Genomic DNA, 27,994 nt, shown 5'->3' on the forward strand with positions numbered 1-27,994 from the left:
CACCAATGCTCCCCAGGAATCAATGTACTGCCGAGATTTATTTCAAGCAATTATAGTCAAACCTCACTATAAGGTTAGCAATATCATCACAGTTGTGAAGGTGTAAAGGCTTTCACTAGCAGCACCAAACAGAATTGCAAAAATAAGTAGATTTGCACATTTTCTGAAGTGAATGTGTTTGATGCAAAACTTGCATCAGTGTGGAGTGTTCTGGATTGTTGCTAGGGTGTTGCTAAATGGTTGCTAGGTCGTGCTAAGGTGTTTTGTGGTTACTAGGGTGTTGCTTAATAGTTGCTAGGGTGTCTAGACAATTGCTAGGGTGTTTTGAATGGTTGCAAGGGTGTTTCTAGGTGGTTGCTAAGGTATTTTGTTTGGTTGCTAAGGATTTTCTAAATGGTTGCAAGGGTGTTCTGTGTGGTTGCAAGGGTGTTGCTAGGTGGTTACTAAGGTGCTGTGGGTTGTTGCTAAGTGGTTGCTAGGGTGTTTCTAGGTGGTTGATAAGGTGTTTTGTGGTTGCTAGGGTGTTGCTTAATAGTTGCTAGGATGTTTTGAATGGTTGCAAGGGTGTTGCTAGGTGTTACCTAAGGTGTTTTGGTTGGTTGCTAGGTGGTTGATTAGGTGTTTGGGTGGTTTCTAGGGCATTGCTAAATGGCCACTAAGTTGTTTAGACTATTGCTGGGGTGTTCTGGGTGGTTGCTAAGTTGTGTCAATTCCAAAACCTACAGATAGCCTTGTCAATAGATAAAAAAAACATGTATTTTTTCAGAATTTTTTGTAAATATTTAGTAAGATAAGTGTTAATTTCATTTTAGCATTTTTGTCTGCAACTCATTCGATTAAAGGAAAGTTCACCCAAAAATAATAATTCTCTCATCATTTACTCACCCTTATGTCATCTCAAACTCGTATGACTTTCCTTCGTCTGCAAAAAACAAACGTGTGAAACACAAATTGTATAAAAAATATGCAGACTTGAGAGTCGCGTTACGTCAAAAGCAATAGAACCCATTATAATCAGTGATGCTGTCTACCATGGAAGAGGCCGTTGCGGCATGTCATGTTGCGCTGACAGTAAACGGGTGTACCGTTCCATTTTGCACTGCACGCGCTGGCACTACTACTTTCAGCAACACAAATAAACGCTTTAGAAAGTTTGTGTCAATGTGCACTGTGTAGACAGCCTCAAGCCATTGTGTAACGAAAATGGACGTGCCTGGTGTAAACAGGATGTCAGCACCATAAACAGTGATGACATCTGAAATATTAATAGACTGTTTACTTACTGTTTTGCATGGGTTCCAAGTGTTTTTAACTGCACCATTCTTCAATAACAGTTCCTTTAAAAAACTTGAATCATAGTATGACTGTTTCACAAGGAATTCACATGCAATCCATGCTGAAATACCCTGAAGACACATACACATCCAGTTTAAAATATCATCCTGCACTGAAATACACATAGCCAGAATCACATCTAAACAGTCAAAGACGTCTATCCAGTGCATGTTTTCATACGCCAACAATTAATAAAAGTGCAGATTGACGAAAGAACACATCCATGACGTGTTTGTGCTCAAAACCGAGGCAGCAGTGGAATTATATCAAATGGAGTCTCCCCTTGAGAGTTGTAACTTGACATCGCATCTTTTAAAAGCGCCGCAAGATATGTATCAAGCAGTCAAAGACGTCTGTCTGTGCATGATTAAATACAGTCCAAAAAATAGTCCAGATGGTTCCCCTTTGGTGTTCAAGAAATTTGTCCTAGTCTCTCAGTTTACAAACTGAAGCACCAGTGGGCGGGGCCAAGGTTGTGATGATTTTAAGCAGGCGTTAAAGTTTAGAGCTGTAGAGGTGGTCATGAGTTAATGTATCCTAAGTGACATAGGGTAGTCACGGAAGTAGAGAACGGGACGTTTTTGCAGCTTGCTTTCAATAAATGCTTTTATTGCATTGGGGATTAAGAAATGTACTATATGTTTTAATAGTATGAACACCATCATAGATGTCAAAATATCAAGGAAAATGTTATTCCTCATGACATGACCCCTTAAACACCAATAAGATAATGTGTAATATACTTCCCTGACAGCAGGTGGCACTGTGTTTTTGCTCACACACATAGGCACATAGGCACACATGCACACAAAGGCCATTGCAGAACAAGCTTGCAGAAGAGACCAGAATGTTGTGTCTTCCACACACACCCCGACACAAACCAGATCTATCAGTATATAGGAACGCACAGGGGTTTGGAGTGCACACACTCAGTCAAACACTCATAAGTGTGGACTTAAACTCACATATACATTTACTGCATATATGCTGAGGCAGCCAAATTATATATGCTGACACATCATATTGAGAGAGATTTATTTCAGTGGGATATTGTTTTGTTTGTTCCTAGAGTTTGCCAGGAAAAAGAAGAAGATGATTTTGCCCAAATACTAGTGTTGTCAAAAGTACCGGTACTTTGGTACCAAGTCGGTACTAAATGAAAAAAGATGTAAAGGTACCAGTAGTACTGAGCACTGACTCTATCCGGTACCAGCGCGCACACGGCTGCTTTAAAATGCTCACACGCTTATTTGAGCATGTGCTCTGTTACTTCTTTTACACTGAAATGCTTAAATAATTATTAAACAGTGAAACACTGTAATCTTAGTCTGTATGATCTGCATGAGCTTTAAATGAAGATGTGAAGCAGACCGCTCATACACTGGATAATCCACAGACTATGAGAATCATTCCCGTTGAATGAGAGATGACAGAGCAGAGCACTAATCCACTCTGAAGCATTATTTTTATATAATTAATATAATGAAATCACAGCATTAATTTAAAAAATAAGGAAAAAAGGATTTGGGGAAAAAATAAAAGATTTCAGTAGGGCCCTGCTTAAACAAACAAGTGATATAAACACTTGAAGGACACATGCATATATTTTTATATATTTTTTAGATTGAAATTTAACGTTAAATAGGCTAAAGGGAGGGCTGGATTGGTAATCTGGCATACCGGGCATTTTCCCTCTGGACCAATGCACTTTGGGGCCAATCAGGGGCAGACTGGACGTAAGGAAAACCGGGCTGGCCACGAAATTGACCGAATGGGTCGCAATAAGCTGAAATGAGCCCCCCGCTCCACAGCTTTTGGGACAGTTTTTATGTAAGATCTCAGGCCGATTTCTCTTCCCAGTTCACCCCTGGCTAAAGGAGTGTGTTGAATAGCACATTATCATATTAGCAAATTTTTTCTATGGTATCAAAATTGGTATTGAGAACCACGAAATTTCACTGGTATCAGTACCAACTACTGACATTTTGGTACTGTGACAACACTACCCAATACAGTCTTGTACTACCAGTTTTGGGGAGTAAAACTAAAAGTATCAACACTTTTAGCTTCAGTACATGTTTCAGTAGTGTGGCAGTGGTTGTAGCTTTTCCAGCAGCAGTGTAGCACAGCAAAACGCTTCGTCGTTTGGTTTTAATGCCACACTGTACTGTGTACACAGCTTTACAAATGAGCCAATAGAGCACAACAGTCTCGTTCTGGAAGTCAAATCCAATTCATTTCTTCCATTGATTAATTTATTTTCAAAGCTAACTTATAAACCTTTAAAGACATACCAACTCAGGGTAGAGCTGCTTCCGTTGAAGCCAAACGCACCAACAAAGCCCTCGAAATAAGCCCGGAAGTGACCACGCACTCCCATGACACACTGTGAATGATGCAAACGAGTCGACCTCCTGCACTATCAAACTACTTACAGTATATATTTGTGTATATCGGAATATATTGCAATAAACAGAAACTATATTGTTTCTATACTTATAATCAGCAACCTAAAATCAATAGTTTTATATATTTCCATTGTTCTATATTCTATTACGTCATTCGCAATGCTTCATGGGATTGTAGTCTGTACCCTCATGAAAGACGGTTAGTACACAGACTTGTACCTTTGTCTTTTTGTCAGATTTTCAAAAACTTTTTTGCCTTAAAACAAAGTCTGTAATGTTGTGAATCACCTCGGAGCTGGTTTTTTGGTTCATGCTTTGCAACTTTTTATGAAGAATTGTATGAAAAGTCTATGGAAGAAATGTAAGAAATGAATGGGAAAAATTATTTCGGAACCCAAGCGGCTGAAAAAGTGGGCGAGCACTGTTGCTCTCTATTGAGAAAATAATGAAACGCACGCTCCTAAACTGTCTCTTTCATACTGTTATACGAGTCAGCTCGTTTAATGCTCAATTGAGTTTTATATCAACAAAACGTACCTTCCTACCCTGGAACCTAAACATATAGTGTCATAAAAAACGCAATTGCTGAAGCAACCACGTGATTTTGTGGTACTCCTATGTTCTGAGGTTGATGTTTTCACTGTGCATTACATCAGAAAAGGAGTTCCCTGGCCCAACCATTGGTAGGCAATAACTGCCAAGCAGCCAGTAATCAGCTAAGTACCATAATCCTCCTTGCAGGGTAAAGTTGCACTTGACCTCCAGCTATATACAGCCTGTGATAACAGCATTAAATAGTAACACCACTCTTTACTCCCAGAAGCCTTTGCTCCTTGCACGTTCTGCCTCTTGTCACCTTTCGGCTCATCTCGGCTTTCTTCGGCTTTCTAGAATCAACTCTTTGCTCCGATGTGGCCTGCCAGCACAGCGTCCTTCGTGGATTGTAATGCCTCCATGTGTTTGGGAGTATGTGTGTGTGTGGGGGAAGCAAGCAGCGTGGCTAAGGATGCTAAGCTTGTAGCCTACCACACTAAAGCAGCATTGCTGCTGTTCTTATAACATTGAGCAGCTTTCCCTTAGCTGTACGTCTTCAGCGCCTTGTGTGGTGTTGTGCAGTGTGCTCGCAGAGGGATTGTGGTTAATGCAGCTGGATGGTCGACATGCTTGCACCCACAGCCCAGATGTGCAGCTTTTGATTGACAGGTGCATGCATACACAACTCATTCGACTGTGGTCTTGGATTTTATTTGCCTGTACAGCATTTGTGTGACAGTTGAGTGCTTCTCATGGAATGCTGCTTAGTTGACGGTTTTGTGACAGGCATACAGATGTTCAGAGAGAAGTAATTATAACTCCTGGGTAATACCGTCAACAAGCCGGTGGCACAGATTTTAAGAGAGCTCATCATGTTTGTGCTAAGGTTTCCGGCTGTGGAAATATAATTTACTTGTCCGTTCTCTTGCTGTTTTTGTCCAGTTAAAGTCAAAATTTACCCTATTAACTCTCATAATAAAGATTCCTGGTCTTACTGTGAATGGCCCCATTCACACCTTGCATTAACATGCATTTCATATCCGGATAGTATCTGGATGTTCTTTAGCTGGATTGCATTTACACCTTGCGTCTCCATCAAATTTGCAGTTACATCTTCTTTGAATATGGGAAACATCCTCCCAATGTAGTTTCGGTGATCAGATCATTATCAGATTGCAATGTGTCTTGGGTGCATTTACACCTGTCATTTAATGTGGCCAAGTGCTATCCCATAGCGATCTGATCACCGAAATCTTCAGTGTATATGGGGCCAACGATTCATCAATGCACAAAAAATTTAAAAGGTATGTTTGTCTTTGCAGGGATACACACAAAGGAGTAGTTTGTATGTATCCTGCCAACATTTTGACTGACTAAGACTGTCCTACTGTACATAAACTTTCATCAAAATGTAATACCTTGCTCCTCCTCTGAAATCACTTTTCTTTTTGACTGACACCACATCATTGTTGTAGACCACGTCCAAACTAATAAGTTTTTGCTTGAAAATGTTTTGACTTTGCTGCGTTTCATCCACAGTAGAATGGGGTTTTACATGTATACTATATTATATTATATTTATATAAATCAATGTAATTTTTAGGGCTGTCAATCTGTTAATTACATGGTATCTTGATTAATTAATACAATTAATAAATATATATATTTTTAAATTATTTAAATATTTTCTGAGGAAGCCTCTCAAATAACAATAATTCAATAAAAATTATTATTTAGGCGACCTTGAGTTTCCAGAAAGGCTCAAATAAATAAAATGTATTATTATTATTATTATTATTATTATTAATTATAAATAGTTATATTTAAATAATTATAAATTATATATATATATATATATATATATATATATATATATATATATATATATATTATCAAATAAAATAATTTTGATCATTAAAATAATTTTGATCATTAAAATGCATTACATTATGGTGGCTGACGAGTAAAACATTTATAAAACAATACAAAAAATCTTTAAAGAATGCAATATATTGTTTATTTCCATACTATTAAACATTAGCCAGTCACTATCTTATAGCTCACAGCAATGCATTTTCCAATTGAATTTGTCAATCAGTCCAAGATTTATTATTAGGGCTTGACAAAGGATGGACATTTTGGAGCGTCTCACTTTGGTTGCATTGCGTCATAAAACTACGGTTTGTAGGTCGCTGTTTTAAGTTAAACAAAGTTTGAAACTTAGAAAAATGGTTCTTGTACCCTGATGTCATCCTAGATGTGTATGACTGTCTTTCTTCATCAGAACACAAATGAAGATTTTTAGAAGAAGATAGAGCTCTGTCAGTTCCTTATAATGGATGTGCACAGCTGCCAGCACTTTGACGGTCCAAAAGTCACATTTAGGCAGCATAAAAGTAATCCATGCGACTGCAATCGATCAATGAATGTCTTCTGAAGTGAATCAATAAGTTTATGTAAGAAACAAGTCGATAATTAAAACGTTTTTAACTTTAAATCGACACTTTTATCCAGGTCTTTGACTAAGTTTGAAATGGCTGAACTCTCACATGACGTTCGTTCTTCTGTTGTAAATAAACCCGTGCTTCCGAATTCTCGTGTGAACTCACCGGCATGCTTACATCACATTTTGCATCAGCTGCTGGAAGTTAATAACATTTTAATCAACATTATCAATTTATTTTTTGCACAAATGTATCGATTCGCTTCAGAAGACATTCACTGATTGACTGGAGTCACATGGGTTACTTTTATGCTGACTAAATGTGACTTTTGGACCATCAAAGTGCTAGCACCTGACAGAGCTCTATCTTCTTCTAAAAATCTTCATTTGTGTTCTGATGAAGGAAGACAGTCATACACATCTGGGATGGCATTAGTGTAAGTGAATAATGAGAGAATTTTCAATTTCTATTCCTTTAATGTTTTGCAAGCATGGATGTGATGTCAAAATGTATAATTTCATATATAAAAAAGTACAATATACAATCATTTGATGTGTGGTCAGTGTTTATAAAATGCAACTTGATTGAATTTTAAGTTTTCTGAAAAAATGTGAGTGGTGCTTCCCCACGCAAAACTCACTGCCATGATGCTAGGGTGTTGTTCTTGATGGTTGTTAGAGCATGGCTAGGTGGATGCCGGGGTGTTCTGGGGGGTTGCTAGAATTTTTCTTGCTGGCCAAGTCAAAAGAGCCCATCCCCAAATCTCTATGATATTCTGGTCCCGTGATATGTTTTAGGTCCTTTTTTTAGCCTATTTTATTGTCTGCAAGGTTGTCAAAGTTTAATACTTATTAACCAGGTATGAACAATAGTAATAGTGATGCTTGCAAGAGTAGTAAAGCAAGCACCCCTAACTAAAGGTCTCATCCCAGCTAGCATGCAACCCCCACCCATCCCATTGTCTCTTTTTAAACACAGAGTGCTGAAGTACCAACATCTGCTGTAATTGAGACTGGCCTGGATGACTTGATGCCATTATAGAGAGAGAGAAAGGGAGGAAACTTAATGCGTCTGGCTCTGTCTTGGCACTGCAACGAATGTCTCTCTTACTCAGTGTGACACACTGTTAATCGTGAATCTATCCATTGCTGGACACTCTGCCCTTACAGGTTAACCGTTCTCAAAGCATGGCTCGAAGGTCTATTATGACAGACAGGTCCCAGACCTTCGAAGTTTACCCAGCTGTCCACTGTCAGAGCTTCACAGTCCCTTTGGGCTCCTCAAAATTAAAAAGCTCCAGGACTGCAACAACAGTGATGCTTGTTGTCTTGTAACCCTGAAGCATAGTGGGCTTGTAATTATGGGCAATGAACTTGAGGTGACTAGTGGCACTGAGCACTAGTATGGATACCGCTGCCTATTGGAATGTGCCTGGAAGATCAACTAGCCAACTTGTCGCCTAACAATCATCTAGTTCAGTTTTTCTCTATTCTTTCCTGGAGTACCACTAGCACAACACATGTGGTTGTCTCCTTTATCTTTCAAACCTGATGCTACTGATTAGCTAATTAGTTGTGTGCTCCATGATCTGAATTGAGTGTTTCAAATAAGAGAGACATCCAAAATGTGTAGCGTTAGCGGCACTCCAGGAAAGTACTCACATTGAAGTAGGTGATTATTGATCTCAACTATTGAGTTTATCTATATTTTTACCTTTCATTTTTAGTGGGAGTGCTTGAAATGAGATTGTAGCAACTGAAAACTTGGACTTTTGAGTGCAGTAAAGCATACAGTATGAACTCCTCTTAAGAAACTGATCTGGGCTGTGTTCCCCAAAGCATCACAAGCTTAAGTTGATCATAGAGACAATCGGTGAAAATGGTTTCTACGATCTACTTAGGTTTACAATGCTTTTGGGAAATGCAGCCCTGTTGTGTTAAAAGACCGATAAGTTGACTAATAATTTAAACAACCCACTAACTAGTCAATTTAAAAAATATGTAGTTTTGCACGTCACAAATTTTAATGACTTGGATTAACAAAATGAGATGAATGATTTCAGTTCTTTATTTTGCTGTGCCTCACAATATTGACCTCTCATAATGACATAATTTCCTTTTACATTTTTAGAAAAAGAAGCCCATCGGCATCCAGGGATCCAAACGCGGCATATAACCAAAGGGAGGGGGAAGTAGGATTGCAGTATGCCCCGGCTGAAGGTGGCATGCCCCGTTCTCCGTCCGACTACGGACGGGACCCTGGCCGTTCGCCAAGGAGTTCAAGGATGTACGACGAGGTGGGTGGTTATCTAGACAGTCGAGGACGCTGGCACTCCCAAGGCCAGCGTTTGGATGGCCAGTTAGATGACTATGAACTCCAGAGGCGCCGTGAGGAGGAGTACCAGGCCCGATACCGCAGCGATCCCAACCTGGCGCGCTACCCAGTCAAACCCCAGCCCTACGAGGAGCAAATGCGCATTCATGCACAGGTGTCACGAGCTCGGCACGAGCGCCGCCATAGTGACGTCTCGCTTGCCTACACAGAACTTGACGAGCCACTACATGGACCTGGTAGGCGGCAGTCTCGCCTTCCTTTATTGGGAGGCCCAAGTCAACGCTCGTACTCGGTGGACAGGAGCTCACCAGGACATCGGACATCCAACCATAGCCCACCGACACCACATCGCAGCCCTGTGCTGGGCGACAGCCGGAGAGGACTGGGAGATCCCGCAAGGAAACCCATACCCCAACAGCACCATTTGGACCCTAGCTCAGCCATGCGCAGGAACAAACGGGACAAAATGGATAGCATGCTGCGAAACGACTCTTTAAGCTCGGACCAATCCGAGTCGGTTCGAACTCTTCCACCCCGACCCCACCGTAGCAAGCACATTGGCAAGCTTAGAGCCATGGGCAGCTTCAGTAGCTCAGAGGAGGAGCTGGCTACCACGCCAGAGTACACCAGCTGTGAGGACGTGGAGTTGGAAAGTGAGTCCATCAGTGAAAAAGGTAAACTGTTGACTCTGAATTAAATTATTACATTGCTGTTTGCAGATTATTTGGACTGTGTTTTAGTGTTCAAGTCTAAGTTCATGTCCTTAGTAGATCACCAGTATGACTGGTAAGGAAGACTCATAAGGAAGACAAAGCTGTAATCTTTAAAGGTGCACTAGGTAATTTTTTCTACTTGAAAAAGTTCTATACCTAAAGAAATGAATAGTACTTTTGACAAACACTGTGTTTCAAATGGTGTATACTCACATGATCAAAGCAACTGTCTGAGCAGGTTTAAGAGCAGCCTCAAATCTGATCTTGCCTAGAGTACGATGAGAGTTTGTACTGCAACTGCTCAAGTCTTAACAGTAACATAGAAAAATATTTTATTTAACAAAAGGCGGGTCACTGCCTCATGGTGGCTGTCATGCTAAGATCACATGACCAGCCATGTCTTGCAATTGAAGTTAATAATCACAAATTTCAGACAAATATTTCTCAAACTCTGACATTTTCCAGAGAACTTAAACTTAGTTAACCTGTGGTGACATCACTCAAATTCCATTAGTGCTCCACAGTTGGTGGGGGCAGCATAGAGGCCAATATAGTTATAGCGGTTGCTTAGGAAGATGCTTAAGAGCATGCAAACAAACACATGTAATTCCTTAGTGCACATTTAAAGAATAGGATATATTTTTCCAATAAGCACATTATGGTGCATTCTGGGATCGCCTACCCAGAGAAGGTGGCATATGATGACACTTTAGAATTTGGACAAAACAAGCTATCTTAGGAGGCAGATTAATTAAGCTACCTACCCTTTGAAACAACCTTCGCGTCGGGAGCATGCCTATGATATCATAAAGTGCTGCTCATAGGTTTTGAAACAGACCCAATGAAATGGTTTAATAAAGGGATAGTTCACCCCAAAATTAAAATGTTGTAATTATTTACTTACCCTTGAGTTGTTTTAATCCCATATGATTTCCTTCTTCTGTGGCACACAAAAAATTATGACATACCATATGTGCTGATCAAATATGACACTTTTTGGGTGAACTATCCCCTTAATACTCTCTTCAGTTTGGCATGATGTCCATAACCTTAACAAACTGGACTATGAGAGTGGATGTTAGTGTGATTGTAAACTAAACTTTTGTAACAGTGCAAGCAATCTCCACACCATCAGATGGGAAAGAAAATGAGAAAATGAAGTTTTGGGACTTGCAAGTTTGTTACATTCTCATCCGATTCAGTACAATTATAATTTCTCTTGGTAATGCTCTTTTATGTGCTTTCTGTGCTTTAGGGCTGTTAAGATAACTTGTAGCTTGTATTTTTTCCCCGCATACTCTCACCTCTATATACTGTGTAAATCTACAGATATGCAAAGGTATCCACTGATGTTTTCTATAACATGAGGTGTGTCACATGTCCATGGTTATAACTAGGGCTGAACTAGGGCTGTGTGTATAGCACACATTTAAAGTATGTGTATCAGAGTGGAGGTCAGAAGAGAGAGTTCGACTACACCACCTTGGGACTTTCACCCAGGGAATTAAACCTTTCTTACTGAAACCAGACCCTTAGTAAGGACACAGGTTCATTTTTCCTAGGAAGGAGACTGTGCTTTGCCCAGAAACACCCATTTTATTTTTATCAATGTAAAAGAAACAAACTGGTGTCACGTTGCATGCAAACATTTACCCTTTACATGCCACAAAACAGACTCGATACTTTATTAGTTTAAAAAGCAGCTAAAAGAGGGCTTGGGCTGTCAACTAGGGAAGCGAACCACACCCAGATAGGCCCAACACAGCAGTTACCACACACTCTCATGCACACACTTCACAAGACAGCAAACCTGTATAACAGTGATAAACTATCACCTCAAACAGTGAAAAAAAAGGACCACAATATCCAGCAGTCAGCTTCCCAGGGGCAGGCCGCAGCACTTTCTAAACACAATAAATATTAAAATTAGACACGCAAAAGGCAATAATTAAAATATGACACTAAAGTGACTCCTGAAAAATAAATACTCACTGGGAGCAGCAGAGGATAACAAAAATGCAAAGAAACAGTTAGATAAGGGCAAGAAAGTAAAACCAACTCAACCACAACAAAACACCAAACACAAAACAAAATGAACACACAACAAAACAGCAGTGCAGCCTGAGTCCACATCCATCTGCTTGCAACACACACACCATTCGATACTGGACAGGCAGGCAGACACACGCCTTCAAGTTACACCTGCGGCGAAGGACATACAAACATTTACACACACACACACACACACACACACACACAACACACACACACACACACCAATGATCTTAGTACCCCCATTAAGTCCATACTTACAGTGCGAGAACCAAACAAGTAAATAAACTAGACACTGTCGAACAGACACGCAACTCCAGCTGCAAAAGAAAGACTACTGTTACAATCAACTAATAAAATGCACCTTCACAGATATACACCCAGATAATTCTGTTCACTGCAATGGATGAGACAAGACACAAGACTGCACGACTCCAAAAAGGGGACAGGTAAAAGGAGCTCACAAGTGTGAGCACTGGCAAGCTTGAACAGTCTGAGTTTTATTACCTACTAATTTAGACTAATTACTAGTGGGCCAGGTGGCAGCAATATGCAAGCAAATGCCATGTAAGGGAAAAACCATTGAAGCTATATGCAGGAGGAGGGGGACTGCTTATACTGCAACATATGCATGAGGCTAATGAGGACAGAAGAGTGGATGAGAGCATTTCTCTGAAGTAAAAGGCCATGGTCAACTCAGCTACAAACAAACGTCTTCCTTCAGTGCTCCACCAAAATAAAAGCTTCCACCAAAATAAAGCATTAAATGAACCAGATCGCATATCTATGCCGCATGCAGATTTAAACGATTGCATGAAATTAGTACAAAAATATTCTACTGATTAATAATAATATACAAAAATATATTTCCACAATTATTTCTTAATTATAACTTAGTATTTGATTCCAAAAATAAATAAATATGAAAAGTGGGCTGAAACCCTATTACAAAGTGTACAAAAACATGTACACTGTGAACAGGTACAATGTGAGGTTGATGTGAATGTAATGCAAGCTAGGCATTAGATGATAGAGTATGAACGGGAACACTGTGTAGAGCTTGAGAAGTCATAGTCATACATTGTCATTCACCATCATTTTGATTCTTGTTAGATTATGAATTTATACAGATTTTCCTACAGGCCATCTAAAGTGAGTATCCCATGACCTCAAATGGCCTGATGATGTCATGTCATGTCATGTTGATCTGAAAAGACAAACAAAGAGCAAAGCATGATTTTCTTTAATGTTTCTTTATCATTTTGACCTTTAATGGTTTGAGACGTTCTTTCATTTTGAATTGTTTGGATGATCCCACTGGATGTAAAATAGAAGCTTATCTAAGCTAATATGAATGATAGGATATTTATTAGCATCAACTGAATAAAATACAGACTAAAAAATCTTTTTGGAATTTTAAAAATTAATATTGGATCTTTCAATTAAAAACAGTATTTTCCCAAGCTGTAACTGTATTTTAAAGCACTGTTTGGATGGAGTTCTGCAAATTCCAAAAATTTATATTGCTAATGCATAACCAAAATGTCCTCCTCATGACAATTTAGACAGCTTTATAGCTCAAGTAACACTTTTTTAATATTGAAATATTCAAGTTAGTGCAAAAAAAAAAACACACACACACACACAAAAAAACAAAGATGTACCATCTCCAGGCAAGTTGATACTTAACAACATTCAACACTGATATGAAATCCTCTTGTGAGCAGACACATACACTAAGATGGGTTTATTACTGTTTGCTGGGATACCCTTCGGCCTCTGTAATGCTCCCAGCATGACTGATTGACTTCAGGGCAGGGACTGGTTGACCTCAGGGTAGGGACTGGTTGACCTCAGGGCAGGGGCTGGAGGGTTGAAATGAGGCTGGTCTTAGAGGTCCCTCAATGAGTCTTGTATCAACCTGCTTCTCTTCCTGCACTTTCCTTCTAACCTGTACTTTATGTCCTGTGATTCTGGATGTTGTCAGGGCCATAATTAGCTCAATTGGATTAGCCACTTTGAACAGGAGTAGTTTCTAGAGAGCTCCCCCAGACTCTCCTCCCTTTGCAGAGACAGGGAGTTTCAGCAGCTTTGCAGTCGAGGGTCACTTCCATGTAAGAGTCAGAAAGTGAAATCGCACCAGTTGATTGCCAGCTCTCTGTGACAGCTACTTTATACACTCAAGATGCTGGGGTGGAGCAGAATTTTAAAGAATGTAGAACACTGACTGACCTAAAGAGAACATACACATATTTAGATGGACATCTTTGGCTGTTGCGTCACATCTCGCTGCTTTTTACATGTCCCGCCACAATCGTTTGGTTTTTACATGCCGTGTCAGGTTAAAAATAGTCCAACTTTCATTCAACAAGTCATCTCAAGACCCTTGCATTCTCCTCCATTCTGTTGAACTCTGTCTAGCTGTTTATGAATGCAAGAATGATCTTATTTATACACCCCCTAAGAATTGTGTCTGAACAAAGTCTGGTAAACCTGAAACCTTCCTAATTCTACAGAGTTTCCTTAAGGCTGAATAGATGCCTAGAATTTATAAAGATGTAGTTTTGCACATTCCTAGACAGAACACCCAATAACTCTATCTGACCTCAGAAGAGTGGTTCACCTCTAGACTGTAGACAGTAAGGAGCATGATCTCTGACAAGCTTATCCTTCCACTGGGTGTCATTGGACATACGTAAGTCTGTAACTGACAAGCAAATCTGATTGGTTAAAAGTGCTCAATTCCCTTCCCACTTGGGAAAAGAGAAAAGGATTTGGTTCAAGTCGCAAACTGGTGGAGGCGCACACCAAGAACGCAACATTTTGTGAAGCCCGGGAAAATGGTGGTAAGTGTATATTTCATTGAGCATAAACACTTGGATTACTCTGATGGTTCTGCAGCTGTATGCTTTGGTTTATTATTTATCTGATAGAAATGAGTGAAGACTTCCAACTTGTTACTGGCTCTTTATTCTAAACTTTCAATTTTGGCGTTAAACCCTTTGCAAGGTTCGGATTAAATAAAGAATCAGGAGTGCTTTGATTGTGGCCGTTGTACACAGGTGGTTGAGGCCCATGCCTGGCATTGTCGGAACATTAATAAGCTGTAGGGGTGTTCAGAGTCAGGTATCAGCTCGGCAAACTCAGGAAAACAGTGCGTTGTGATGTGAGGACTATGTAGGGCAGGGTGTTTCAGCTGGCTTACAAGAATAATGGTAAGCTCATTATTCTAAGGCATGAAGGAGCAATGAGAAAGAGGAAGAGAGAGAGAGAGTGGGGGAAGGAGCTATATGCAGAGAGATGCACTTAAAAAAGATGGTAGTTGGCTGGGTTTGACATCTCCCAAAAAGGGGATAGGCCAGACCTTGAAATGCTGACCCTGGTGCAATTGCAAGAGCAGCAACTGAGTTCTGGTCATCGTCCTGGTGGATGCAGTCGAGTAAATCAGCTTTGTGGAAATTGAAATTGACAACGTTTTGAAGGGCTGGTGGAGCAAAGACGGATTATCAACAATATATTTGGACTACACAAAACAGATCCTTTTTCTTAAAGACACTGGGGATGGAGGTTGAAAGAATGGTGAATGCTACTGGTTTGTAAGCCATGATATATGTTAAGACAGGAGTAATGTCTACTGAAGTAAGCAAAGTTTTACAATGCTCATTCTTGACATAGTTGAATGTAGATCTCACCACATGCTGGCAGGGAAATTGGGGGCAGGATGATGCAGTGTTTATGGTTTCAGACTTTTGCGGAATAGTAGGCTACTGTGTCTTTTTCCAATTATTATTTTGCCTTTGAAAGATATAATTGAAGTGGCTGAAGTAATGGATGTATAATACCCATATTGTAGATATTATCAAATAGATAGCATCAGATGTGTCCTTCTCTATGGATAATGAACACTATTAGATCAGTGGTTAATGGGACCTTGTGTTAAGTTTTGTACTGCTAAGAAAGTGTTTCTTTGTCAGTACAGCAGTGTGTCTGCTTAGCCATGTGACTGACTACAAGTCAAGAAAGGGAATGGCTTAGAATCTAATTGTCATGATGATATAAATGAAATTTTTTAAAACATGTCCACTCACATTAAAATGAAGACTCCAGTCGGTAGACGTTGGTAGACGTTTTTGAATCACATATCCATTCAAATGTGTATATAGTGATATAAACTGATGTGCAGATTATGACCATTCACAGGTGAAGCGAATACCATTGATCATCTTCAGGTGGTCATAATGATTTGATTCATCAGTGTATATCATTATGAACCAAAATAATTAAGAATGTCACAATATAATTTTATTTTTATTTTGGCCATCCCTAACGTATAATGTTACTTGAAAAATGGTACCCCCAACACTGACTAAAGTACATAATATTTGTTCACTCATCCTTTGTGGGTTGTCTCATTGCCCTGATATTGCAGAGGAACACCTTGTTAATATCAGTGTCAGCTCTTGCTCCATAGAGCACAGGTAAAACAGCCAATCAAATAAAGACTGAGGCTGATCATTTATATGGAATGTTCAGTCACCTGAAACTGTTGACTTGGGCCTTCAGGGCCTTTTTCATGATGTTAGGCTGTCTGGTGAGAAAATTGGTTTTGTTTTTTCTTAGTATGATATTATTTATATTACATGAACATCATACGCAGTCAGTAATAGATCCTTGGGTTATGTAATACTGGTTAAAATGATATATATACATTTCTTAACTGATATAAAAGTTTGAGGATGCAAAATACTACCGATTCCATGTTTAAAAAATATGAGGAAGAGCTTGTAAAAAAAGGTCCATCCTCCTTCCAAACGTTTTGGAATCCCATTTTCTTAAAAATGTGAAAACAGTAAATTGTGTTAAGTAACATATTTGACCAAAACTTTCAAAAAATATTGCGATATAAATTGCTTAAATCGTCCACCCCTAATCTTAACAAATCATTGCATTCTTTACTATGATACTAAAACATGTTATAGACATTCTTGGACATCCTTAAACCTGAAAAATGTTATCATGTCATTTTATCGTCTTGCTCTCTCTGTCTTTTGATCATCTGCATAGATTGCGAATTGTAACCTACTCAAATTTAGGTTTCTACATGTCTCCTGGTTCATGCTAGTTTTATGTTAACACGTGCAAATATCTACAGTATACTGTTCCTTTCCATTTAGAAAGAGTGTGTGAATTAATAAATGTTGGTCTGCATTTTTAATATACAAGTTCTTTCTTGTTTACACAAGAGTGTGTGTTTGTCCTTTCTATCAGGAGATATGGATGGTCACTGGTGGGACCATGCGTCTTGGCATAGCGAGGCATCCTCTATATCAATGGTGAGGCTTGTGAACCTGTCACCCCATTTCCCTCTCATTTAATTCACCTCTGCATGTGTTTTCTCCTCCTTTTTTTATATCATCCATAACTTATAGGCAACATTCAAAGGGGAAAAAGAAAAACAAATGAGCAGGCAAATTTTTTGGACACCAATTGTGCCCCGAGGCAAAAGACAGTGGTGCAATTTTGGGACCGTTCCCGCGAGGAGGACGCGGAGTGGTGCGAGCCGCAGGTCAAAGATTCAGGGGTTGACACTTGCAGTAGCACCACGCTAAACGAGGAGCATAGCCATAGCGACAAGGTACTGAGACGACTTCCTGCCACCTGTTTCTCACTTCCTGTGACTTCACAACTGACCTGCTCGTCTCACTCACTGTCTGTTTCTGCCCCTCAAGGGGTTTTTACTAAAACTTTCTTTAAAAAAAGAGGGGAACCCTTTGTTTGCTTTGCTCCACTATCTCTGGCTGCAAAGTGGCAACTCATCCTAACACAAAAACAAAAAGAATGTCAAACCTCCTGGCACTGTTTTGCTCCATATGCTGCATGCTTCTCGATGCGGGTGAACGCTCCATTCTAAATGCAACGCTTTCCTCACTTGGTCATGTCACCTTTCCACACATATTTCCCCCTTTGGGATTTTCTGACATGATTTTTCCATGCAGTCCTTCAGTCTCAGCTAAAACACAGGGATAGTCTATTGTGGGAATCAATCTTGCACTAAGCAGTTGTTTTTCTTTTCCCCTTTTCACTGACTGTCTCATTCTTCATGCTGTCCTTTGCTGTCCTGTCTTTTGTTTAGTTGTTCGTTCCCTGCCTATTGTGCAATAGTGAACATAAGTAGCTTGTTATATCCATGCTGCTTGAGGGTGTGATCTCAGTTCACTTTCCTTTTCTAATGTAGCCTGCTAATAGATAGATCTTGATCAGTGGTTTTCAACTGGATTTGCTTTAGGACCTATATTTTACATTGGACATCAAGTTGCAAACCAATAGTGGGCAACGGTCTGGTTCCAAAAGTAAAAATCCTATCAATTGTTTTCAAAGACTTTTGACAATAACTTTTAAACCTTTAAATATAGACCTACTATATACTATATAACTTTACAATAGTGATATATTTCCATCATAGCTTTCATTTTGAAGTGTTTCTGCTATATAATTAAATACATATGTAGTCTGTATGTGCCTCGTGCTACAAAGTGAATTTGCACTCTGAATTTGTCAGAGTGCTCGGTGCTCATGATGGGGTTTTCTGTGTTTGAGCCAAGGAGGAGCTTTAAAAGGTGCGTGCAGTCGGCACGGCACTGTGGGAGCACATTTGAAGTGCGAAGCACATGATAACTATATATTTATATCACTAGGCATTTTTATGAGCATGATACGTGTACATGAGCGCGGTATCAGACCCGATTCCGATACCAGTATCGGTATCCGGACATCCCCAAAAATTGTGTGTCATACAAAAGTAAACAAATATGTCTTTCAAATCAAACTCTGAATTGGTTTTATATTTGTAGCAACAATTTGTGCCCTCAGACATTTAATGCCCTATCTTGCATTTTGGTCAAAATGAGTTCAAGGAATATTCTGGGTTCGATACAAGTTAAGCTCAATTGACAGCTTGTAGCATAATGCTGGTTACCACAAAAACAAAAAATATTCTATAGAAAACTTTGATTCTGATGAAAAATATTGCTTATTTCACATTGTGACCATAGTATTATAAGGTTCTATTGGCACTTTTGACTTTAACAATCAAAGGCACTTACAATGGAAGTGAATGGGGCCAGTCCATAAACATTCAAATGCACACTGTTTTAAAAGTATAGCCACGAGACAAAAACTTTATACATGGTAACATCATTTTTGTTCACTCTTGTGGCTATACGTTTGTGTAATTTAGTAATTATGAACTCGCCCTTTTTATTGTAGTGCCTTATGTTGCAAAAAGTCAGAAGTGTCAATAGAACGTTATAATACTAAGGTCACAAAGTGAATAACCTCCATTATAGTCAAGAGTTTTTTGTCCAAAGAAGCCAAGAGTGACAGGATATTTTGTTAGTCGCTTGGTTTCTATTTTGGCAGCTTTGCGCTTGTTAACCCCGCACACTGTGAAATCTCATTGGTCCAAAATCCCGCTCCACAGTAGATTAAACATCAAATATCTTTTGATTGGCTATAATTGTGTCTAGTTATGTAGCAGTTTAGCTTTTACAGACAAACAGTGTAGCACTGCACCTGGTTAGGACACAGTGTAAACAGGAGTTAAATTGGGGCAGAATGGTCCGGAATGGCACCTCAGATAAATAAAATGGTTTAGCTTGCTCGAAAACACCTTTAGAGTTCCTTAAAGTTAATAATAATAAGTATTATGATTCCCTCTAGTCTGTGTCCGAACCTGGTCTGCTATATTCGCTATATAAATTTAACCCCTGAATGTAAATATCTCTTGAATTTCGATAGCTTCGTGCCCTTGACAGCCAATGAGTCACAGCCACAAAATGTGGTCGGCACAAACAACGTTTATTTTCAATGCAAGTGAAACAGTATTGTCATTGAACATAATTTTCTGAGACCTGAAACTGTTTGTTGTTTGAACCACCGGTTAAGGACCACTGATCTAAGTCACTGGATTTTTGTCCACAGAATGCTTTTTGCTCATGGCCCTGTGCTGTCTTTTGTGTCCACTCTTGTTGAACACACAAACTGACCGCTGCAGGGTGGAAAACTCCTTACAGTTAAAATTATTTTGGAGACAAATACTTGCATGCTGTTATCAAATACCATTAAAGTGAAAGACATATCACCCTCATGACCCCTTTCCAAACATCCATGACTTTCTTTCTTCTGTGGAACGCAAATGCCAGAATATATGAAAAATAGCACCCTGCACATTCTGCATTATATTTCCTTTTGTGTTCTACAGAAGAAAGTAAGTAATATGGGTAAGGAACAACATGAGGTTAAATAAATTATAACTGAATTTTCAATTTGGGATGAACTATTCACTTTCAAACATTTGGACCCACTTTATATTAGGTGTCTTTAACTACTATGTAACTAAGCGTTTGATAGGTGTTCCTTCCGTCTAACTGAGTTCGAAAAAGCCGTCTTCGCTTTGTAGTGTGTAGAGGTAAAATGGAGATATTTAAAAACGTTGCCGTATTTTTTGGCATGTGATGCAATCATGCGATCCGTTCAACACAAAACAATCAAGATGGCGGCCCACATTGTAGCGGCTTATTGCGGCTGCTATTCACTTTGATAGTGTTAAAGATAAATGTTACTTTGTACAAGGTTCACAATGCATTCCTTCAGAGGCGGTGGGACCTTTACTGTACGTTCACACTAGAAGCTGTGAGAGCATCAAATTTCACTCTGGCTGCCCTGCCTTCGATGCTCGAGGACGCTCGTGGACGCTCTGACGTAGTTGAAATAGGCGGCAAGGTTTGTTCAGAATGCTTTGTTTTGTGTACTATATTTAAAGGGGCCGCAATTTAAACATCCAGACATGTCGACCATTTACTTTTTGCCGACCTATCACAAGTAGCGTATATCCTCATGAACTCTTTAAAATGTGAAAATAACAAATCGATTGATGGCAGAAAGTAATTAAAATTATAGTTGTTTGTTATCAAAATAAAATACATTTGTAATAATAACTGTGGTCTTGGTCATATATTACAGGGAAACCCGTCACGGCAATAATTAGTTTCTCCTCCATTTTATCCTCGGAACAAATGTTTGGTGGGAACCAAAGTTTATACGGTTATGTTCTCTAGACTTCGCTAGAGCGGAGCACTTCTATATTCCAATAGGTTGCCGCCGAACCGCGTCCAGCTCATTACCATAATGTTGACTGCACTTGAACTTCCTTCTGACGCCCACGCAGCCCAAGACTCGCCGCGCCACTTCTCGCTGCTGAGAGACACTGGCTGTCATTGAAAATGAATGACTTCCGGTCGATTTGACGCTCTCGCCGCCTCTGGTGTGAACGTACAGTTACGGAACTCGAGGACAATTGCATTCCAGACCCTACATGGAACAGCGATTTGAGAGTTTCATTTCATTTCTTTCAGTGTGGACAAGCAACTTTTAGAAAATGCATGAAAACGGCCATGTGGACGGAGAGCGTTTCGAAAACGAAAACACACTTTTCAAATGGGTCCGGTTAATCTGGATGTAGACCTTAAACTCAGTAGCAGCAAATTTGAATCTTGTAAGAATGTTGCAGAAAAACATGTAGTTACACATTAAGTACATTGTATTGAATGTATTTTAATTGCTAGTACATAGTAGTTAGACACCTATAATAAAGTGGGACCAGACATTTATTGCTATTATAAATTCTTCATAACTCTTCATTTTGAGCCTTCAGTTTAAAAGATTTATAAGATCATAATAAACATAAATTCAGTCATGTGTGTAAAATTTTTTGACTGGTAGTACATATGGAGCCACATGTGATGTGTCTGCATCCTGTGGATATTTTCATTATAAGCTGACGAAATGCCATTTTTAAACTCTAACTATATCTTTGACTTACATTTTGATTGGCAGTAGTGACGGTTTGTGTCTTCACAGCAAACAAGAGTTCACCCTCCTCATTTAACTCCTGAGTTTGTGTGTGAGTATGTGTGTGTAATGTGTGGTGTGGATGCTTGTATTCAAACCAGAGGTGTGTTTTCACTTTGACCCTGTAGCACCCGGTAACATGGCAACCGTCCAAAGATGGAGACCGCCTAATAGGGCGGATAGTGCTTAACAAACGGATGAAAGATGGCACGGTGCCACAAGACACAGGGGCACTGCTTGGTCTCAAGGTAAGAGATGTCCAATCAAATACACTTCATTTACTGTCAAAGTTCACTCATCACAAAGCCAAGCCATGATTCATTGATTTAATACACACATACAGTAATAATGCAGGAACGTCTATTGTTAGTTTCCTGGCAATGTTTTGCCGCACTTTATTCAGAAGTCCACCAGTCGTTAATTGAATTTAGCATGAACACTGTGCTTTTGTTTTATAAAGATAGGCTGGTTTAGGTGCAGTACCTTTATAGTGGATGCAAATTTGTCACTGACAAATATAGTAACTATTCCCACAGACCTCTGGATGTGGTTGAAATGCACAGGGGGGAATGAATAAATAAATTGCGCCCACTGAAAGTGCTGTTTATTTGCACTTGATGTCTGCTATCCTTCAGAGCTCTATTCACTAAAGACTTTGTGCCATATGCGAGACATTTAAATACGTCACAGTGCTATTTCAGTACTAACTAGGTTAGTGAATGTGATGGAAATTTTTGCGCTAAAATACTGCACGGAAAAGCAGCGCAAGTGTTTAGGTGTGTGTCAGCTATTAGTGGGACGTTGACTCTAGATCAGCTGCTACGGTCAGCTTTAAACACATCACTTGCTGCATGTATTTGTATTGCTGCATGTGTGTTTTTAAATAATTATACAGTTTTAAAACATATTGAACAGTGCAGTTTGTGGAATAAAATATATTTATTACATTATGGCAACATTTAAATGAGATAATCCAAGTTGAATTCATAATTACATTCAGAAATAAACTCGAACCATCTCAATCAACTCAAAACTAGCCTATACTGAGATGATACATCCCTTGAACATATGCAGTAATTCCTGATTCCAGCTTCACGATTGCAGTGGGAAAGCAGATAGCCACAGTCTACCGGCAGATTAATGTTGTTGTAGATGACCGTTTAAGAGATTTAATGCCCATTGCAATGAAAATGCAACCAGTGTGAGGACCAGATCTTTCAATTAGTCAAACTCCCATTTAAACTTTGGGAAACATTTAATGTTAATTGAATTGGTGCTATTTTAGTGCATTTCTATCTTTATACTGTGGAAGGCTTTGCTTTTAAAATGTTAATAAAGCATTATGTTAATACATATTGTTTTGTTTTCTTTCCTGAGATGGAATTAAATGCATTTTAACAGGGAAAAATAGTATACACCGATCAGCCACAACATTAAAACTACCTGACTAATAACGTGTAGTGGCTTGTGCCACCAGAACAACTCTGACCCATCAAGGCATGGACTCCACAAGACCTCTGTAGGTGTCCTGTGGTATCTGGCACCAAGACGTTAGCAGAAAATACTTTAAGTCCTGTAAGTTGCGAGGTGGGACCTCCATGGATCGGATTGAGGTCTGGGGAAGTCAATACCATGAACTCTTTGTTATGTTCCTCAAACCATTCCTGAACAATTTTGGCAGTGTGGCAGGGCATATGATCCTAATGAAAGAGGCCACTGCCATCAGGGAATATTGTTGCCATGAAGGGGTGTACATGGTCTGCAACATTCTTTAGGTAGGTGGGACATGTCAAAGTAACATGAATTCCAGGACCGAAGGTTTCCCAGGACATTGTCTAGAGCATCCCACTGCCTCCGCCGGCCAGCCTTCTTCCTATTGTGCATCCTGCTTCCATCTCTTCCCCAGGTAAATGACAGACACGCACCTGGACATCCACTTGATCTAAAAGAAAACGTGATTCATCAGACCAGGCCACCTCCTTCCATTGCTCCACGGTCCAGTTCTGACGCTCATGTGCCAATTGTAGGCACTTTCGGAAGTGGACATGGGTCAGCATGGGCACTCTGATAAGTCTGAGGCTACGCAGAAAGCTGCGATGCACTGTGTGTTGTCACACCTTTCTATCATGGCTAGCATTAAGTTTTTCAGCAGTTTATGCTACAGTAGCTCTTCTGTGGGATTGGACCAGACGAGCTAGCCTTCGCTCCCCATGCGAATCAATGAGCCTTGGGTGCCCATGACCCTGTCGCCGGTTCACCAGTTGTCCTTCATTGGACCACTTTTGGTAGGTACTAACCACTGCATACTGGGAACACCCCACAAGACCTGCCATTTTGGAGATGCTCTGACCCAGTCGTCAAGCCATCACAATTTGGCCCTTGTTAAAGTCACTCAGATCCTTACTCTTGCCAACTGTAACTGCATTTTACTCGTTGGTTTACTTTATTAGGTTTACTTGTTGCCTAATTTATCCCACCCCTTGACAGGTGCCATTATATCAAGATTATCGATGTTATTCACTTCACATGTCAGTGGTTTTAATGTTGTGGCTGATCAGTGTATATACTGTACAATTTCAGCACTTTCAAAATCTGTGATTAATCACGATTAACTACAAATTAATCATGCAATTAATCGCAATTACAAATTTGAATCGACTGACAGCAGTATATATTTTATTTATAATTATTTAAATGTAAATATTTATCATTAGATATTGAATTGTTGTTATTTGAGCAGCTTTTTCTGCAAATATTTATACATGCAAATAATGTTGATTAATTAATAATCATGTAATAAATTGAATAAAAAAATTAAATCTATTGACTGCCCTGTCTATTTAAGAAGTTGGCTACAATGCCGATGGAAAAACAAATCATGCATACTGTATTTGATTTATTTGCTTCAATAATCTTCAATAGTCATGGGCCTAGGCTGTATATGATGGATATAATTCATTTATACTGTTGTTAAGAATGAAATGTGAATGTACAGTATGCATCCAAAGTCTCTTTTTATGGAATATGGTAAAAAATTTGAAAGACCTCAACGTATTAAACAGCAGTGGGCTTACTGTATACATTTTGGCGTAGTTATTGCTTTTTAAAATATCACTATACAAATATCACTAGCCAGATATTATTATTGTTTCAACTGGAAGTCATATCAGTCATAGAAAAAAGTATCATCTGTCTACCCAAGAAGTTAGCACCATTAGAAGAAAATACAGTACTAAAACTTCATTCTATGCATGCTTTTGTACTAATTTAGGTTGCACACTCATCTCAATGACATTTCGTGCAGTGCATATTTTAATATGAGTGTCTACTTGTCTATTGCAGGTGGTGGGAGGGAAGATGACAGAGTCTGGGAGACTTTGTGCTTTCATCACGAAGGTGAAGAAAGGAAGTCTAGCAGATACTGTCGGCCGTCTGAGACCAGGTGAACACATCTATTAAGATGACTATGAAACACTTTCTGTGCTTTGATGATATTCTGCATAATCTTTAGAGTTAGCCTAAAAACCCAGTTAAATTTGGGTTCAACACACACTATTGTCTTTCTGGTGGTATTGTATTTGCTATTTAAGTTTTGGCATTTGTTGCCATTACGTCACATATCAAAAAACAGATAGGTCAAAAAACATGCCAGCATTTACACATTGAGAACCAAGTGTGTTCACTGTGTTAGTGCAATTAGAAGAAAGACTAAATATGTTCTATGTTGTAGAAATGTTGTTTTGTGTCTGTCCTCAGGTGATCAGGTTCTGGAGTGGAACGGGAGAGTCTTACAGGGAGCCACATTCAAGGAAGTTTACAATATCATTCTAGAATCCAAGCCTGAGCCGCAGGTGGAGCTGGTGGTCTCACGGCCCATTGGGTGAGTTCAAGTGGTTCATGGATCATTAGCCTGCATGTCAGATCAGCAGCACAGAGGACATTTCCCTTGACAATGGCACTTTATGAAGAAGGATGCCTGTGGTAGCTTAACATATAGATGCACACACAAACAATCACAAATAAAGTAACATTTTTTTCACTCACTGAGGGCTTATTTCAGGCAGTGCATTGGGACTTCAGTTCTGTGCTTTAGGAAGACAGCTTGACATGCATATACATTATTGTATATATCTTTCAAATGCAGTGCAGGCAAGGCATTTTCCCCCTCAAAACATAAAGAATGTAGCAACAAAATGTACAGTTAATGCTCAGGGTTACCTTGTAGGACTGGTGATATTGAATATTTATTATATATTTAATATAATTTTGATGGCATTTAAGAATAATCAACATTAGTACTACATTATTATTGATATATTGATAGAAATATATTGAAAATCGTCTAAAGGCTGGACAATATTGAGATTTTTTTATAATAGAAGATTTTGGCAACACTTTAAAATAAGGTTATAGTTGTATATAAATATTGTATATATATTATTCCATCAGCCGGTTGTTATCGCACAATAAACCCAGACAGGGTGATCAGGTCTTGTATCACCCTGAAGTGGTTTATTTTACAATAACAACCGGATGACTGTAATTATCCCACTTATTACAAGGCTACTAACCAAATAAATAAATACATGGACATAAAATGTTGATTTTTGTTGAAATTGTGTAATTTGAGAAGAAAGAAATCACTGAAATCAACCTCCGGTTTGTGGCGGTTAGTGATTTATTTTCTGACTCGTAATTATCCAGGCTATTGCAAGACTACTTGCTAAATAAACGAATAAATGGACATGAAAAACTGATTTGAGTTGAAGACATTTTATTACCTTAAATGAGATTGCACAGTGATCAAAGAAGCAGGAGAGACTGTTCGGAAGGACCCGGATGAACTGTCTGAAACGTGGGGCTGCAGTGGTTACAGAGTAATAACAGACCACTAGGAGTGGTGTGGCGTAGTGGTCTAAAGCACATATCTGGTAATCAGAAGGTCGCTGGTTCGATCCCCACAACCACCACCATTGTGTCCTTGAGCAAGGCACTTAACTCCAGGTTGCTCCGGGGGGATTGTCCCTGTAATAAGGGCTCTGTATGTCGCTTTGGATAAAAGCATCTGCCAAATGCATAAATGTAAATGTAGATGGCGTCATTGACCAATCAGAATCGAGTATTCCATGCCGCCGTGTAATATATTAATTAATGAGTAAAGCATCATGAACTAACAATGAACTATATGTTTTTTTCACTGCATTTACTAATTTTGGTTAATGCAGATTAATAAAAATACAATTGTTTACTGTGTTACTACAATTTTTCATTATATTGTTCAATTGTTCAGTTAGTTCATAAAGCTTAATTTATTGTATACTGTAAATACTAATAGTTATCTCAAATTTAAAAAATGGTTGACTCAACTTACTGTAAATAATGTTAACAAATAGAATCTTATTTTAAAGTGTTACCAGAATTGTTTATATATCGTCCTGTATCACGTCACCCTATAACCTTCTGACATTTAGTTAGTGTACTTAAATCAATAGTTCCCTCAAAAATGAAAATTCTCTCATCTTTTACTCACCCTCATGCCATCCCATGTGTGTATGACTTTCTTTCTTCATCAGAACACATTTGAAGAAAAACAGAAAATATCTCAGCTCAGTAAGTCCTTAAAATACAAGTGGATGTGATCAGATCTTTGAAGCTCCAAAAATCACAGTCAGCATAAACGTCCTCCGTTTGACTCCACTGGTTAAACTAATGTCTTCTAAAGTGAAACAATCGCTTTTGCTGTGAAAAAGATAAAAATTTAAGTACTTTTTAACACAAAATTATCTCTTCCGGTCAGCAGCAGTACGGGTGTGACATAGTTGCATTAGCATGTTCACGCGAGCACAGACGCATGTGTGGCACACCCAGAAAAGCAGCACTGTTTACAACTGAGTAGGAGGAACACTGCACAGAAGCTTAGTTGGTTTTATCAGTTTTACTCACAATGGGGCGTTTGTGTGCTCATCCTGCATGTCTCAACCGAGAGAAAAAGATGAGATTACCATAACATACCAATTCGAATACATCACACGAGACCGCTTGAACTTCGCCCTCGTATGAATGCGCATAAGGTTGCTGACCAGAAGCAATGGCTCAGGAGGTAGAGCAGGTTGTCCACTAATCGCAGGGTTGGAGGTTCGATTACTGGCCCACACGACTCCACACAACTCCATATGCCGAAGTGTCCTTGGGCAAGACACTGAACCCCGAGTTGCTCCCAATGGCAAGCTAGCACCTTGCATGGCAGCGCTGATGTCATTGGTGT

General features: G+C 39.2%; 1 protein-coding gene across 1 annotated transcript in view; it reads left to right on the forward strand.

Moving 5' to 3' along the window:
• Positions 1–27,994, forward strand: part of rims2b (regulating synaptic membrane exocytosis 2b) — a 207,412-nt gene that overhangs the window by 85,296 nt on the left and 94,122 nt on the right. Inside the window, exons 5-9 of the mRNA XM_052092883.1 lie at positions 8,852–9,729; positions 17,089–17,153; positions 21,858–21,977; positions 25,072–25,171; positions 25,486–25,609. Coding sequence (XP_051948843.1) covers positions 8,852–9,729; positions 17,089–17,153; positions 21,858–21,977; positions 25,072–25,171; positions 25,486–25,609 — 1,287 coding nt within the window. The remainder of the gene's footprint in view (positions 1–8,851; positions 9,730–17,088; positions 17,154–21,857; positions 21,978–25,071; positions 25,172–25,485; positions 25,610–27,994) is intronic.

This window comes from Xyrauchen texanus, chromosome 26 (genome assembly GCF_025860055.1).
Source record: "Xyrauchen texanus isolate HMW12.3.18 chromosome 26, RBS_HiC_50CHRs, whole genome shotgun sequence".
Lineage (NCBI taxonomy): Eukaryota > Metazoa > Chordata > Actinopteri > Cypriniformes > Catostomidae > Xyrauchen > Xyrauchen texanus.